This window comes from Triplophysa dalaica, chromosome 18, assembly GCF_015846415.1.
Source record: "Triplophysa dalaica isolate WHDGS20190420 chromosome 18, ASM1584641v1, whole genome shotgun sequence".
NCBI classification, from domain to species: domain Eukaryota; kingdom Metazoa; phylum Chordata; class Actinopteri; order Cypriniformes; family Nemacheilidae; genus Triplophysa; species Triplophysa dalaica.
Window position 1 is genome coordinate 18,986,045 of NC_079559.1, and position 12,544 is coordinate 18,998,588.

Sequence of the window (12,544 nt, forward strand, 5' to 3'; positions counted from 1 at the left end):
CTCTTAAAATACTGTATATATTAATAATAGACCGCTGCAAAATGATGTTCTGTTTATCTGAATTTACTATTTACATTTACATTTATGCATTTGGCAGACGCTTTTATCCAAAGCGACTTACATTGCTTTATCCTATACATTTTACATAGGTATTTGCAATCCCCTGGGATTGAACACACGCAATGCTCTTACCACTGAGCTACAGGAAAGCTATCTACTTTTTATAGGTAAAATGTTCATTTTTGTTTCATTCTGTGAATTTGTAAAAATATATATGTTTGAAATGATTGCTTTTATTTGGCGTAAATACCGGGACAAAGCGGTCAAAATAGCAAGAAAAATGCAATGTTTGCAGATTTTAATTGCTGCAAAGAAAACAAGTTCATAACAATGAATAGCCCATAATGGAATAAGCCTGATTTTCTTCACAACTGTGATGTGATTTGGCATTTGGATTATGTCAGTCTTTCACATTGCTGTTGGGTGACATTGTCATTCCTGAAGTTTGTTTCTGTTTAAATTGAACAGATAATGAACTGGAATTACAACGACACACACAGAAATGTTGATTAAAGGCTAAACTTTGTGTGCGGTGTTGATCATCTGAACTGCACTTATTGTGAGAAAAAGAGAAATAGTGTCCTCTGCTGGTTAAAAGTAAGTATCACATCTTTAAAAGCTTCCACTGTCTTTCTGTAAGACAAATTGTCAACAAACATTAATTTAACTCGTGACAATAAGAAGAACCTGAAATACTCAGTGAGGTATAGTCAACAAGACATTATGCAATTCACAAGAAAGACTGAAAATAACGCGACTAGTGACGTTAGATATATATTTTATTCCATGGTTATTAGGGATGTAACGATTCACTCAGCTCACGATGCGATTCACGATTCTGATCTCACGATGCGATTTATTTTTACAAAATGAGTTGAAACAAATTAGCATTATTTCTTAAATGCTTCGGGTTTCTTTGAATATTAAAATTAGGTTTTATTTCAAATAACAAAACTAAACTGCAATTTTAAAACAGATTAATAATGGGAAACGTCGCTTTAATATAAAAAAGCATGTCCACGTTTAGGGCGGCCTCTGCTGTTTAAAAGGTGCATTGCGATTCAGTTCACACCTCAACCGAATTGAATCGTCACACATTACAATCGATTTTCAACCGGCTCACGGTGAATCGTTTCATCCTTAATGGTTATGGATTTTTATGGATAACGTGCATTGTGTATCTTAGTGTATTATCAACCTTTAATGTGCAATACGCTGCTTTGTTTATTTTAAAGTGTGGGTGGGAGTTATGTGGCTCCAAAACCGACATACTAAATGCAGAGAGAATTTATGTTTTTTTTATTATTATTACTTTTTAATTAAAACAATTATTTAGCGTTAAACGTGCCGGTGAAATTATACTATAAGAGATGTATAATGCTGAAAATAATGCTGAAAATAAACGCATCAAACTTCATTAGCAAACTTAAAAAAAAAATTAACATGTCCTGTGACGTTGAGCCCAAATTGTTTTTATTAATTATATAAAATATGTCTCAATAGTGCCCGTGTTTTGATAGAACAAAATGAAACAACTTTGGTAATGATATTACAAAATATCTTAGGCATTGACAATAGAAGCTCCAAATATGAGAAGAAATGACAATCCATATAAATAATTAAAAATATAATAAAATAAATCAAAAGAGACATTCAAGATACGACAAATACATTTTCGTAGTAATTTACAATAGATTTTCAAACTTTTCATTTGAAACAGCCAGCTGACGTCATTTGTTTTGCTCTGTTCCGGAAGGGTGTTCATGAGCCTGCAGTGACGTCACTTGGCAACTCTCATCTGGGCCGTCTGATACAAACACATTGAAATATCATCGATATCGAGTGACAGCTGTCATCCGCAGCAACAGCCTTGTGTACATCATCCGCTTATTTCCGGTAAGTATTTTGGTCTGTATTCGCCTGCTGTGCTGAAACACAACACAGCTGAAATGTGATTGTTGACATCACATGCTGCAGAAAACACACAAACTCAGCTCGATCACACACTACTGCTGTGATGTAAACATATCAAATATATGATTTTATTTAGTGCAAAGTGAAGAGTTGATGGTAACACAAGTCACTTTCAAGTAATATTTTATATTTATGTAAATTGTGTTATAAAAAGCATGTAAGCATTGTGTTAAAATTGTTTTACTTTCGTATTTGGTGTGTGTCTAAAGCTGGCATTCCCCTTTGTATCGTCGAGTTTTTTTGTTTGATAAACCTATATCCTCATTAATCATTAACATGTTCATGTTTAGACCTGGTTATTGTGTGTGTGTGTGTGTGTGTGTGTGTGTGTGCGTGTGCGCGTGTGTGTGTGTAAGTCTGCATCCGTTCTTTTGGTTGTTATTGTGTATGTGTGTCTCTGTCTGCATGTGAGAGAGCGTGTGTGTGCGCTTGTGGCTGTTTCCAGTAAATGTGTCTAATGTCCTTCCTGTAAAAGTTTTCACTTAGGTGAGCTTCAGACTGTATATGTTTACTTTCAACAACCATTAATGTCATACGCAGCAATGAGAAAAGCTGTCAGTCATGTTTTGTGTATATGTACCAGTTGCTGTTCTTTCAGTTTCAGCGTCTCATTTCCCAGCAGCCTGGAGCACAACAATGTGAGCAGATCCATCTTATGTTTGCATTTCATGTCAAGATGGCAGAGGATTTGATCTCGAGCACAGCCGGGGCACAAGGGACTGTTCGCCTCCCTCAGCCCTGTGCCAGGCAGAAATATAGCAGTAAAACCCATTCCCAGGGACTTCTGGATGGCCTCCTCACGCTGCGAGAAGGAGGGATTCTGTTTGATGTGGTGCTCATTGTAGAAAAAAAACCTATCCAAGCTCACCGTATCCTTTTGGCAGCGTCGTGTGACTATTTCAGGTATGCATGAACATCTGCCTCGTTTAAATCCTTTTAACTGATAGTGAAGCAGTCACAAATAGGCTTGTTTACAAGGATAGGAACTTTTTTGCCCAAAAAAATTTCTTCAATTGGACCAAATAATGACAATATAGCATCCAAAGTTGTTTAAAAATCACAATTACTAGAAACCAGTTTTTACAATTTCAATTTTTTGAACTCTTGTGACATTTAATAGCATACTTGAGGTCCATATTATTCTAAAATGTGGGACAAATACAACTTAAGAACGAGTAATGGACCCACTCTCATTGAATACGGCTGATAAAAATATCCTGTATCAGCTACCCAGTAAGTATTGGGAGTGGTTGTCAATTTTTTTTACTTTGTATAAATCTCATTGATCGTTAGACGACTTTTCTGAGATATTTCAATGGATTTGAATCAATTTATGTTGTAAATGGCTTCCATAAGTGATAATATTTACCATTTTACCGTTAAATTCTTTCGCAGTGATGCCCATTAAATTCAACCTTAAATTAACCTTAAATTAGCCTTAAATTAAACCTTAAACTGTGTATCTCATATAACTACCCTTTGATCTCAAATTCCTATAATTTGTTATTTATTATCTCTAACTATAAGAAGATTAAACCAATATTATTCATATTTTCCATTTGGGCAACTCCAGCGTTATGGATCTGTCATTTTCAGCCAAAACTTCACAGTTCAGAGAAAATGTTATTGAATCATCTGTCCCTGATGATATAGTCCAGAGTCTTCGCAGGAGTTCTCTATTTTAAACGAGAGACAAATTCATAAGTCATTCTTTTTAGTAGAATGTTTAAACCAGAAGCAATAATATCCAACAAATGGAGAGGGGATCGCTCTTTATAGAAAAACAAATAGTTATTCTTATTCATTTTCATGTTCCCATTTATGAGGAATTTGAATCAAAACTCATCTCATCTGTGAATACTTGACAAAAAGACAAAACTAACCAGCTCTCTGGTAGTGGTCTAGCTTTTGTTGAAACTAGTAACTTTGTATAAGCACCTATTGTATTATTGCTCCTGTATGACATATCACTTATTGCTCCATGAACTCGGATAAAAGCGTCTGCTAAATGATTAAATGTACTGTCTATGGAAAACCATGCTTTAAAAACTAGAGACTTAAAAGAGAGACTACACATGGGTATTTAAAAGGACAATTTACCCAAAAGGAAAATTCTGTCACTATTTACTCAACCTCAACTTTTCTAAACCTGTATAAATCTCTTTGTTCTGCTGAACACAAAGATATTTGGAAGAATGTCAGCAACCAACAGATCTCATCCCCCATTTACTGCCACTGTAGGGAAAATAAATACTGTGGGAGAAAATGGTGGATGAGATCTATTTGGTTGCTGACATACTCAAAAAATTATTTCTTTGTGTTCAGCAGAAGAAAGAAATTTGAACAGGTTTGGAACTATCTGAGGGTAAGCAAACAGTGACAGAATTTTCCCTTTAAACCACCAGATATTGACATCTGACCTATGAGTGTGGTAAAAACCTTTAGTATAAACTTGTTTTTTCATCTTAAGGTTGACGTTATCATGGAATTGCCCATTTATGTGTTTTTGTGGTTTGGTTTATGTGGTAGGGGTATGTTTGCTGGAGGTTTGAAGGAGATGCAGGAAACAGAGATCCAGGTTCATGGAGTCACATACACAGCAATGACTAAACTGCTGGACTTTATTTACACCTCTGAGCTGGAGCTGGATCTTGATACGGTGCAGGAGGTGCTGTGTGCGGCCACTTTACTGCAGGTCAGTATGAGTGAACGATCAGAACAACACATCGGCTGTCAGACCTTGAAGTCAAATTAATCATTTTTGGTCAATATCTGAACTAATAAAAACAATTTAGAAATAAGTTTTACTTTGCATATAGAAAATAATACTCCTAAGGGCTTACAATTTTTTTATGACAATTAAGCACGTTTCCTCCCTGATTCTTCATTTATTGTGAAAAATTTATTTCATTTTTCCAATAAATATTTTGTCGAAAAGTTCAATCATTTTGCATTGAAAATTAAATCAAAGGTTCTCATATCTCTTGTCAAAGCTGTGGAAACACGTCTAATAACACAACATCGAGACTAAAGCTGCAGCACAAAGGACCTGTGTCCCTTGTGAATAACAACTTTCAGTACAGTGAAATAAAATCAATCATATGATATATAGCAATAGTTCCTTTCTCCCTTATCGGATAACCAGGTTCGAGATGTGATTGGCTTCTGCTGCGACTTCCTGTTCTGCTGGTTGGATGACGACAACATCCTGGAGGTGGAAAATCTAGCGGACATCTACGGACTGGATCAGCTCGGGGGGAAAATCCGCTCGTATCTTCTCAAGAACATCCAGACCTTCTCGCGTACACCCGTGTATCGAAAGCTTCCTGCAGAGAAAGTGCTGAGCATTCTGTCCAGCAATGAGCTGGTGGTGAACTCAGAAAACGAGGTTTTCGAAGCGGCTCTACACTACCACTTCACCCCTGAAGAGGTGGAGAAAGATCAGGTGGTCCTGCAGGTGGGAGACGGATTTTATAACGATAATACCTAAGCAATATCTCGACCTCTAGATGTGGAATAGTCAATGATAAAGTCATGCTTACAAGTTTATAGCAGAATCTGTAAGAGACAAATCATGTTTTCCTCCAGGATCCATTACAGATGTTGGAAGCAGTGCGTTTCTGTCTGATGGAGAAGCACGTGCTGCAGCGTCTGCACAGTCGGTTAAAGCAGTGCCCGCTGCAGGACTCTGTGGCCGGCGCTCTGCGCTACCACAATCAGGAGCTATGGCAGCCGGTAATGCAAACCCCACTGACTCAGCCACGCAGCAGCTCCCAGTGCATTCTGGGATTCGGTGGCATGTATTCATCTAGCGCGCTTGCAGACAATGAAGAGCGCTTCCAGGTATTCCAATCCTCCTGGGGCGAGTGGCGTAGTCTAGCTGCAGACCGAGCTCCTCGCATGTCTAACATGGGCATTGCGGTTCTTCATAACTTTGTCTACTTGATCGGGGGGGACAAGAACACCAGCAGCTTTCGTGCTGAAGCTCGATGTTGGCGGTAAGTGACCCGAGTTTGAATTGAATTACATTTGCGTTTTTGCATTGTAGAACATTTGTTAATAGAACAATGCTTATTTAAGGTTTATAGGAATTGTTTGTATTAAGGGTTTGTTTAGCCAAAATCTGTTATAATTTACTCACCCTCTTGACAGGATACAGAAAAAAGATATTTTGAAGAAAGTCGGTAAGTGAACAGCGCCGGCACCCATTCACTTCTATTGGATAAACTCAAAACCAATGCAGGTGAATGGATGCCGGTTAACAACATTCTTCAAAATATCTACATTGGCGGTCTGCAGAAAAAAGAAAATCAGGAAGGTTTAAAATTACAAGAGGGCGAGTAAACGATGACTGAATTTTCATTTTTGGGTGCGCGATCACTTTCAGAGTTGTCTAGTTGTTTATAGTGTTTTGCAAAAGTGTTAAGATCCTCCAAGATCCTTTTGTATTATAAACTTTCTTTTCATTTCAGATCCTATTTTATTTCTTTTATCTTTAATGTATTATTATTTTGTTACCTTCTTTAAATATTAAAATCAGTAGCTCAGATGGTAAAGCATTACATTAGCCATGCAAAAGTTTATGCACATTCTGAAAATAATGTAGCCTATACCTTGAATTTATTGTAAATGTATTTGGATATAAAACTGTGACTGTAAAATAAATGTCCTAAAATGTTCTGTCTGCAAATGTATTCATTCCCCAAAGTCTTCTTATTTGTCAGGATAATGAATGTGTGGATTCATTTGTGAATTTAGAAGATTCCTATGGGTAGACAACCTATATCAATTGTTGAGGTTTCATTAATAAACTAGACATTTCATATAATGTTACCTTCACTGAAATTAAGACTTTGAAACTGAGACTGTAGGACATTTATTTGTTTATTCAACTACTAACCCAATAGTAACATGATCTTGTGGATTATAACAATAATATCCATATCAAACGGGGATATAATCCAATAATGCTGTATAATCCAATGAGTTATTATTGGATTATTGGTATTGATGTACAGTGTGTGCAAATTAAAGGTTAATATTATTCTTTTAAATGAATGTGTAAAAGCTAGTTGAGTCTTATATTATATCGTATATAACACATGTATGATTATGCAAGCAACATATTTTATCTTCAAAATGAAATGTATACTGTATAAAATATGAAAGGCCCTTCGTTTTCTTTTTTTTTGGTAATGTTTCTGTGGGATTTGTGATTACGTAATATAAACTATATGGATGGGGTATGAATACTTTCACAGACTGTATACATCTTATTCAATAATTTGTCAAAGTGAATGTTTGTGAGGATGTTTTTTGTGTTATGTACTTTTAGAGTCTTGAGAATAGCTTTGGACTTTATATAGTTAGGCAGAACTGTTGACTGAACAGTTGTTGACAGAACTGTTGACTGTTGTAAACAATAGTCTGTTTATGAACTACTTGAACTCAGTTTGAGTTCAGTTTGGTTGAGTCAGAGGAGCACTTGAATGATGTCTTATGTCTTGATCATGAATCCATGTGGACATATTCTTCAACAGTGTCTTGAACTTGAAAATTTTTTTGAGCCTTTGAGTAAAAACAATAAAGAGCTGAGCCATTAAATAAAGCTTGTGGGGAGAAAACTTAGCACAGATAGCATAGCTAGAATGACATCACGTCAATAGTATACTGATCATATGTAAAAACTATTTCAATAAATTAAAATGACAAATAGCGAAAGCTAAAGTGTAATTTCTTATTTTAAATAGTATTTTTATTACTGAATGAACCACATTTGCTATCATAAAAATCGTTTAGTCTGCTCTTCTCATTGGCAGGTACGATCCTCGGCACAACACCTGGTGCTCTATCGAATCTTTACAGCAGCAGCACGCGGATCATTGCATCTGTGTGGTGGATAAATACATCTACGCCATTGGAGGACGCGACTACACCAACGTATTGGAGTGTGTGGAGCGCTACAACCCACAAACCAACACCTGGGAATATGTGGCACCGCTAAAACGAGAGGTGAGCGATTTCAGATGAACTCAAGCAATTGAATTTGTTGTAATTGTAACTATTTTGGATATTCCTAATGCTTGTAAGGCAAGCATTACCATAACTATTGATCTTTTCAGTTCACGTCAGTATTTGTAATTCATTCTGAAGGACGGTTCAGTTGTTTTATTTCATATTTTTGGGTGGACTGTTCCGTCGAATACCATGCGTCTGTATGCAGGTTTTCGCCCATGCGGCAGCAGTCATTGATGGGAGGATCTACATCGCCTGCGGTCGCCGGGGTACGGCTTATCTGAAGGAGACCTACTGTTACGATCCCATTGGGAATCACTGGAGCGTGTGTGCCGAGGGCCCGGTGGAGCGCGCCTGGCACGGTATGGCAGCACTGAACGGCCGTGCTTATGTCATCGGAGGAAGCAATGACGGTTGTGGTTACCGCAGAGATGTCCTCAAGGTACCAACATACTACTCCATGATAAACAACGACTGCTTGTTTTGCCAGCAGTTTGTAAAGAACGACATTTTTAAATAAAACAAAAGTAAAAGCAAAATAGCATATTAGGTTTTGGAACAGATCTGAGATTATGTGCTGTCTTTTTCTCAGGTGGCATGTTATAATCCAATAGCAGATGTCTGGTCTGTGGTGAGCCCTTTGCCCGCTGGGCACGGAGAGCCTGGGGTGGCGGTTCTCAACGGAAGCATTTATATCCTGGGTGGAAGGTCGCACGATAAGGGCAGTCGCATGAAGTACGTTCACATTTATCACGCAGAGGAAGACCGATGGGAGAGCGGAACATCCTTGGAGGACCGAGTATCTGGCCTTTCAGCATGTGTTGTACTTTTGTCAAATGCAACCATGGCTCAGGCACATAGCTGGGAGCAAAGAGCCAAAGCATCATGGGAAGAGGTAGATTGGGATGACTCTGACAATTCCAGCGAAGACTAAAGAGTGTAAGTGTGTAATATGAGAGGATTATATGGTTGTTACTAACATCATTTTTAAGGTGAGAGTTTATAGATCAGATCTTCAAAGAAAGGATTGTTGTGCACATCTAAACATAAAGTAGGTTTGAGGTGTGCAGGATTATTTACATTACATCCCATGATTTTTTTGTTGAGATCAGTATGTTGTATTTTCAAAACTGGGTCTACACTGCAAAGATAAATCCCTCCAAAATCAAAAGAAACAACAATTAATTGTATCAATGTTTTTTTTTAAATATGTCGTTTTCTTTTTGCAAAATTTAATTTTCCTATTGACTTTGTGCTGAAAGATGACATTATTTGACATTTTTCATCAAATTTTTGCTCATACTTGTGTTCTTCTTCCAAAAACACAATGACCATGCTACTATGAGACATTGATGGTAACACTGTACATGCACTTTAAGATAAGAGGGGATTTGGTTTTTATTTAGAATGACCGTGCCTTTATTTTACTGTCTGTCCAATGCCTTATTATTAAACATTTATGTGTTGCAATAACATGATTTTTTAAGAATAATTTAGTAAACAAACTCAACCAGATTCTCGCAAATGGCAGTTCAAATTAAAGTGAATTGTTAATAAAAGGTCGTCTGACGTTGTTTTTTAATATTTTTAAAAGCAGTCCTGTAAAACAACCCTGCAAAACTTTATGCGCTGAAATGGGCTTAAAGCACTGCTTTGCTTTCTGTTTATTTATTTCTGTGTCTTAAAAAGATCAGAATAATTTGACTCTGAATGTCCTAAACATAAACATCCTAATAAATCTGTTATTATTTGTCTGGAATATTTTTATTTAACAATTTACAGAATATTTGCTTATGGACGGTTTAAGCAGCAACAACATAAACAAACATAACTTCAGGTAGACCTCTGCAAATATTTCCATTGAATTTAGTAGGCAACAATTAACATACAATAAAATATTTACATACATTTATACCAAAATAAATAAATTGCTATATCAGTAGCCGCTGGCTAGATTGATAATCAATAAACACAGACTGGAAGTTAAATTCGGTCCAGGTGTGTGTGTCTGATGATACCGTCTACAATAATAATTTATAAGTTGAGATGATAAAAGATAATTGTTACTTGTTTTCAATGTAAAAGTTAATTAATTATCATATTAATAATGAGAATAAAGAAAAATCTTCCGAATTGCAAATGTGTGGATTATTTTACACATTTCACAACATATTTCTGCCCTACAAACTTGTCATATTTCAATAAACAGAGACATTTTAGTTCTGCAAATGTTATGACTGATGAATTGACATTCATGAATTTTGTTTTACCGGCCGTTGGGGCTTTAACAGATGGGTGTTTTACCTTACCCAGAGGAGTTCTTGTGTGGAGGGTTTTTTACACCAGGAACATATTCTCTCTTGAACACTTCATTTACAAACATAAAAAGCCTTTCAGCATCTGCTCGATTGATTTCCTTTACTTGATTTCCTTAACAACAATCACATTGGGAATATCATGCTGGGATACTTTTGTCCAGCACGTAACAGAAAAGGATTGGTCATGAACATCATGCAAAACAAGTTCTCAACATCGTGTTCGATGTTGCCTGAGAAAATGCATATGTTTGGTGATTTTCTTAACAAAACAATAAAAAATGTACATAGTTAAATAATTAGAAAATTGTCATCAAAACAAACTTTATTATTCTTATGGGTTCAATTATTTGCTAGTATTTTTCGTTTTTTCAGTTTTTCTTGGCATGGCATAGAAATTTTTGTAAAACCTGAGGATTTTTAAAATCCCCAACATTTTCTGAGCAGGTTCAATGTGCTTTAATGAACACAAAGGAAATCTGACCTTTAATAAATAAAAATGAACTTTATAATTAATTTAATATAATAGATAAAGAACGCTTCATGCCCGCCCACATTTGTTGTTTAAAGTATAGCAAATTCAAACATGATAGATTTTAACATTATGCTAATAGATACATAAAATATGTCGTAATGCACTTTTTTGTCATTCAAAACTGTAAAAAGAAGATTTTTTGAGAAATGTCTGGTCTTGTGCCAATACAAGCTAATGGACGCCAATGTTCGGTTACCAACAGTCTTCAAAATATCTTGTGTGTTCTGCAGAAAAAAGAAAGTCAGACAGGTTTACAGACACGCGTAAATGATGTAGGAATCTTCATTTTTGGGTGAACTATCCCTTTACCGCATGGGGGTACCAAATACCTGCTAAACTTATCATGAAAGACTGCCATAATCAACAGAGTTTGGCTAATTCTCCCACACAGGACTTCCAAATACAAATGCATCTCCCTCACCACTAACCCCCACCCCCCCATTTACGGCAGTCATTAGCGCCTGACATCCGTGACGGGGCAACAATCAGCGTCTGTCTGCATTTGAGTGGTGAGAAGAGACACCCCCCCCCCACACTTTCACGCCTCTTAAGACTCTTTCATGAGCACAGAGTGGGCCATGACATGCATTGTTATGTAAGGTATTACCTTAAGTGTCTGAAGGATGCAACATCAAATAGTGTGTGTGTATACAGACAGAGATGGGTGGAGCTCCAGTTAGAGTCAACAAAAGAGAAAAAAGTGAAACACAAACAAAGACTGGAAAAGTTACATGGAAATGGAACAAAACAAAATATTAATTGACGGAAATAAAACAAAGAGCAAATGTAAACTGTGAATGTTACATTTTCTGAAAATTAAAAAAATGGCTGTATAGCATGTGGCAGTTAATAGACACCAAATGGATGCTGGGTATAGTTCTTTGTCCAGTTGATACTTGGTCTGTTTGTTTAATGCACAATATTGACAAAGTATTTTGCATTTAACAATTGAAATTTTCTTAACAAACTGAAAGATCTTATTCATCTAATTTCAAAATATTTAGTTTGTCATTGAATTTTTGGTTTCACTATCCATAATTGAATAGTGCCGCCCAGTAATGACCCGATGCACTACAGAGTTGAAGCCAAATGATTTCAGACCTTAATAATGTGTCTGCTTCACTTCCTCAAACTGAATTTCTTTCTACCCCTATGAATATTTACAAATGACAATAATGAGACGCCACAAAGACTTTTAAGATATTTACTGACACTTCTGAATTTTAGACATACAACAATTTCCGAACAGCATTCTGCACTACACATTTCTCTTTTTACCAAAAATAAAATTAAGTAGCAGCAAGCCAAAGACAAAATAAATAGACAGTTTAACAACAAAGCAAGGGAAATGCATTCTGCATCCTGGATAAGCAGCCGTTTGATAAGTCAAAATGTATCAAAAGAACAAATGCATTGAAAAGTACATTGCACTACACAACTGACAACCACGTTGTCTTTTCAGAAAGTGGAAAGAATTAAAGCTCTCAAAAGCAGTCAGCTTTTTCTGTACAAATCCCTGTTTGCATTAAGAATATTTTCAGAAACAACATTCTGGTTAGTGCCAGCTTCTTATAACATTCACTCAGTGTTCTACTGTTCATCTGGTACTCGTGGGTACCAGGCGCCATCGTCCAGGTGGAGGCGC

The 12,544-nt window shown here is 36.3% G+C and overlaps 1 protein-coding gene across 3 annotated transcripts; it reads left to right on the plus strand.

The window, feature by feature from the left end:
- Positions 1-1,816: 1,816 nt before the first annotated feature.
- On the plus strand, positions 1,817-9,799 carry klhl22 (kelch-like family member 22). Of its 3 annotated transcripts, none has more exons than XM_056729745.1 (8): positions 1,817-1,956; positions 2,633-2,937; positions 4,564-4,729; positions 5,180-5,491; positions 5,623-6,032; positions 7,854-8,046; positions 8,258-8,491; positions 8,642-9,799. In XM_056729745.1, exons 2-8 carry the CDS (start codon positions 2,690-2,692, stop codon positions 8,981-8,983), a joined length of 1,905 nt encoding a protein of 634 aa, XP_056585723.1. In that variant the 5' UTR covers positions 1,817-1,956; positions 2,633-2,689; the 3' UTR covers positions 8,984-9,799. The 3 variants fall into 3 exon arrangements, with proteins under 3 accessions (XP_056585723.1, XP_056585724.1, XP_056585725.1); XM_056729746.1 differs by having other exon boundaries at positions 2,657-2,937; XM_056729747.1 differs by having other exon boundaries at positions 2,711-2,937.
- The last annotated feature ends 2,745 nt before the right edge of the window (positions 9,800-12,544 follow it).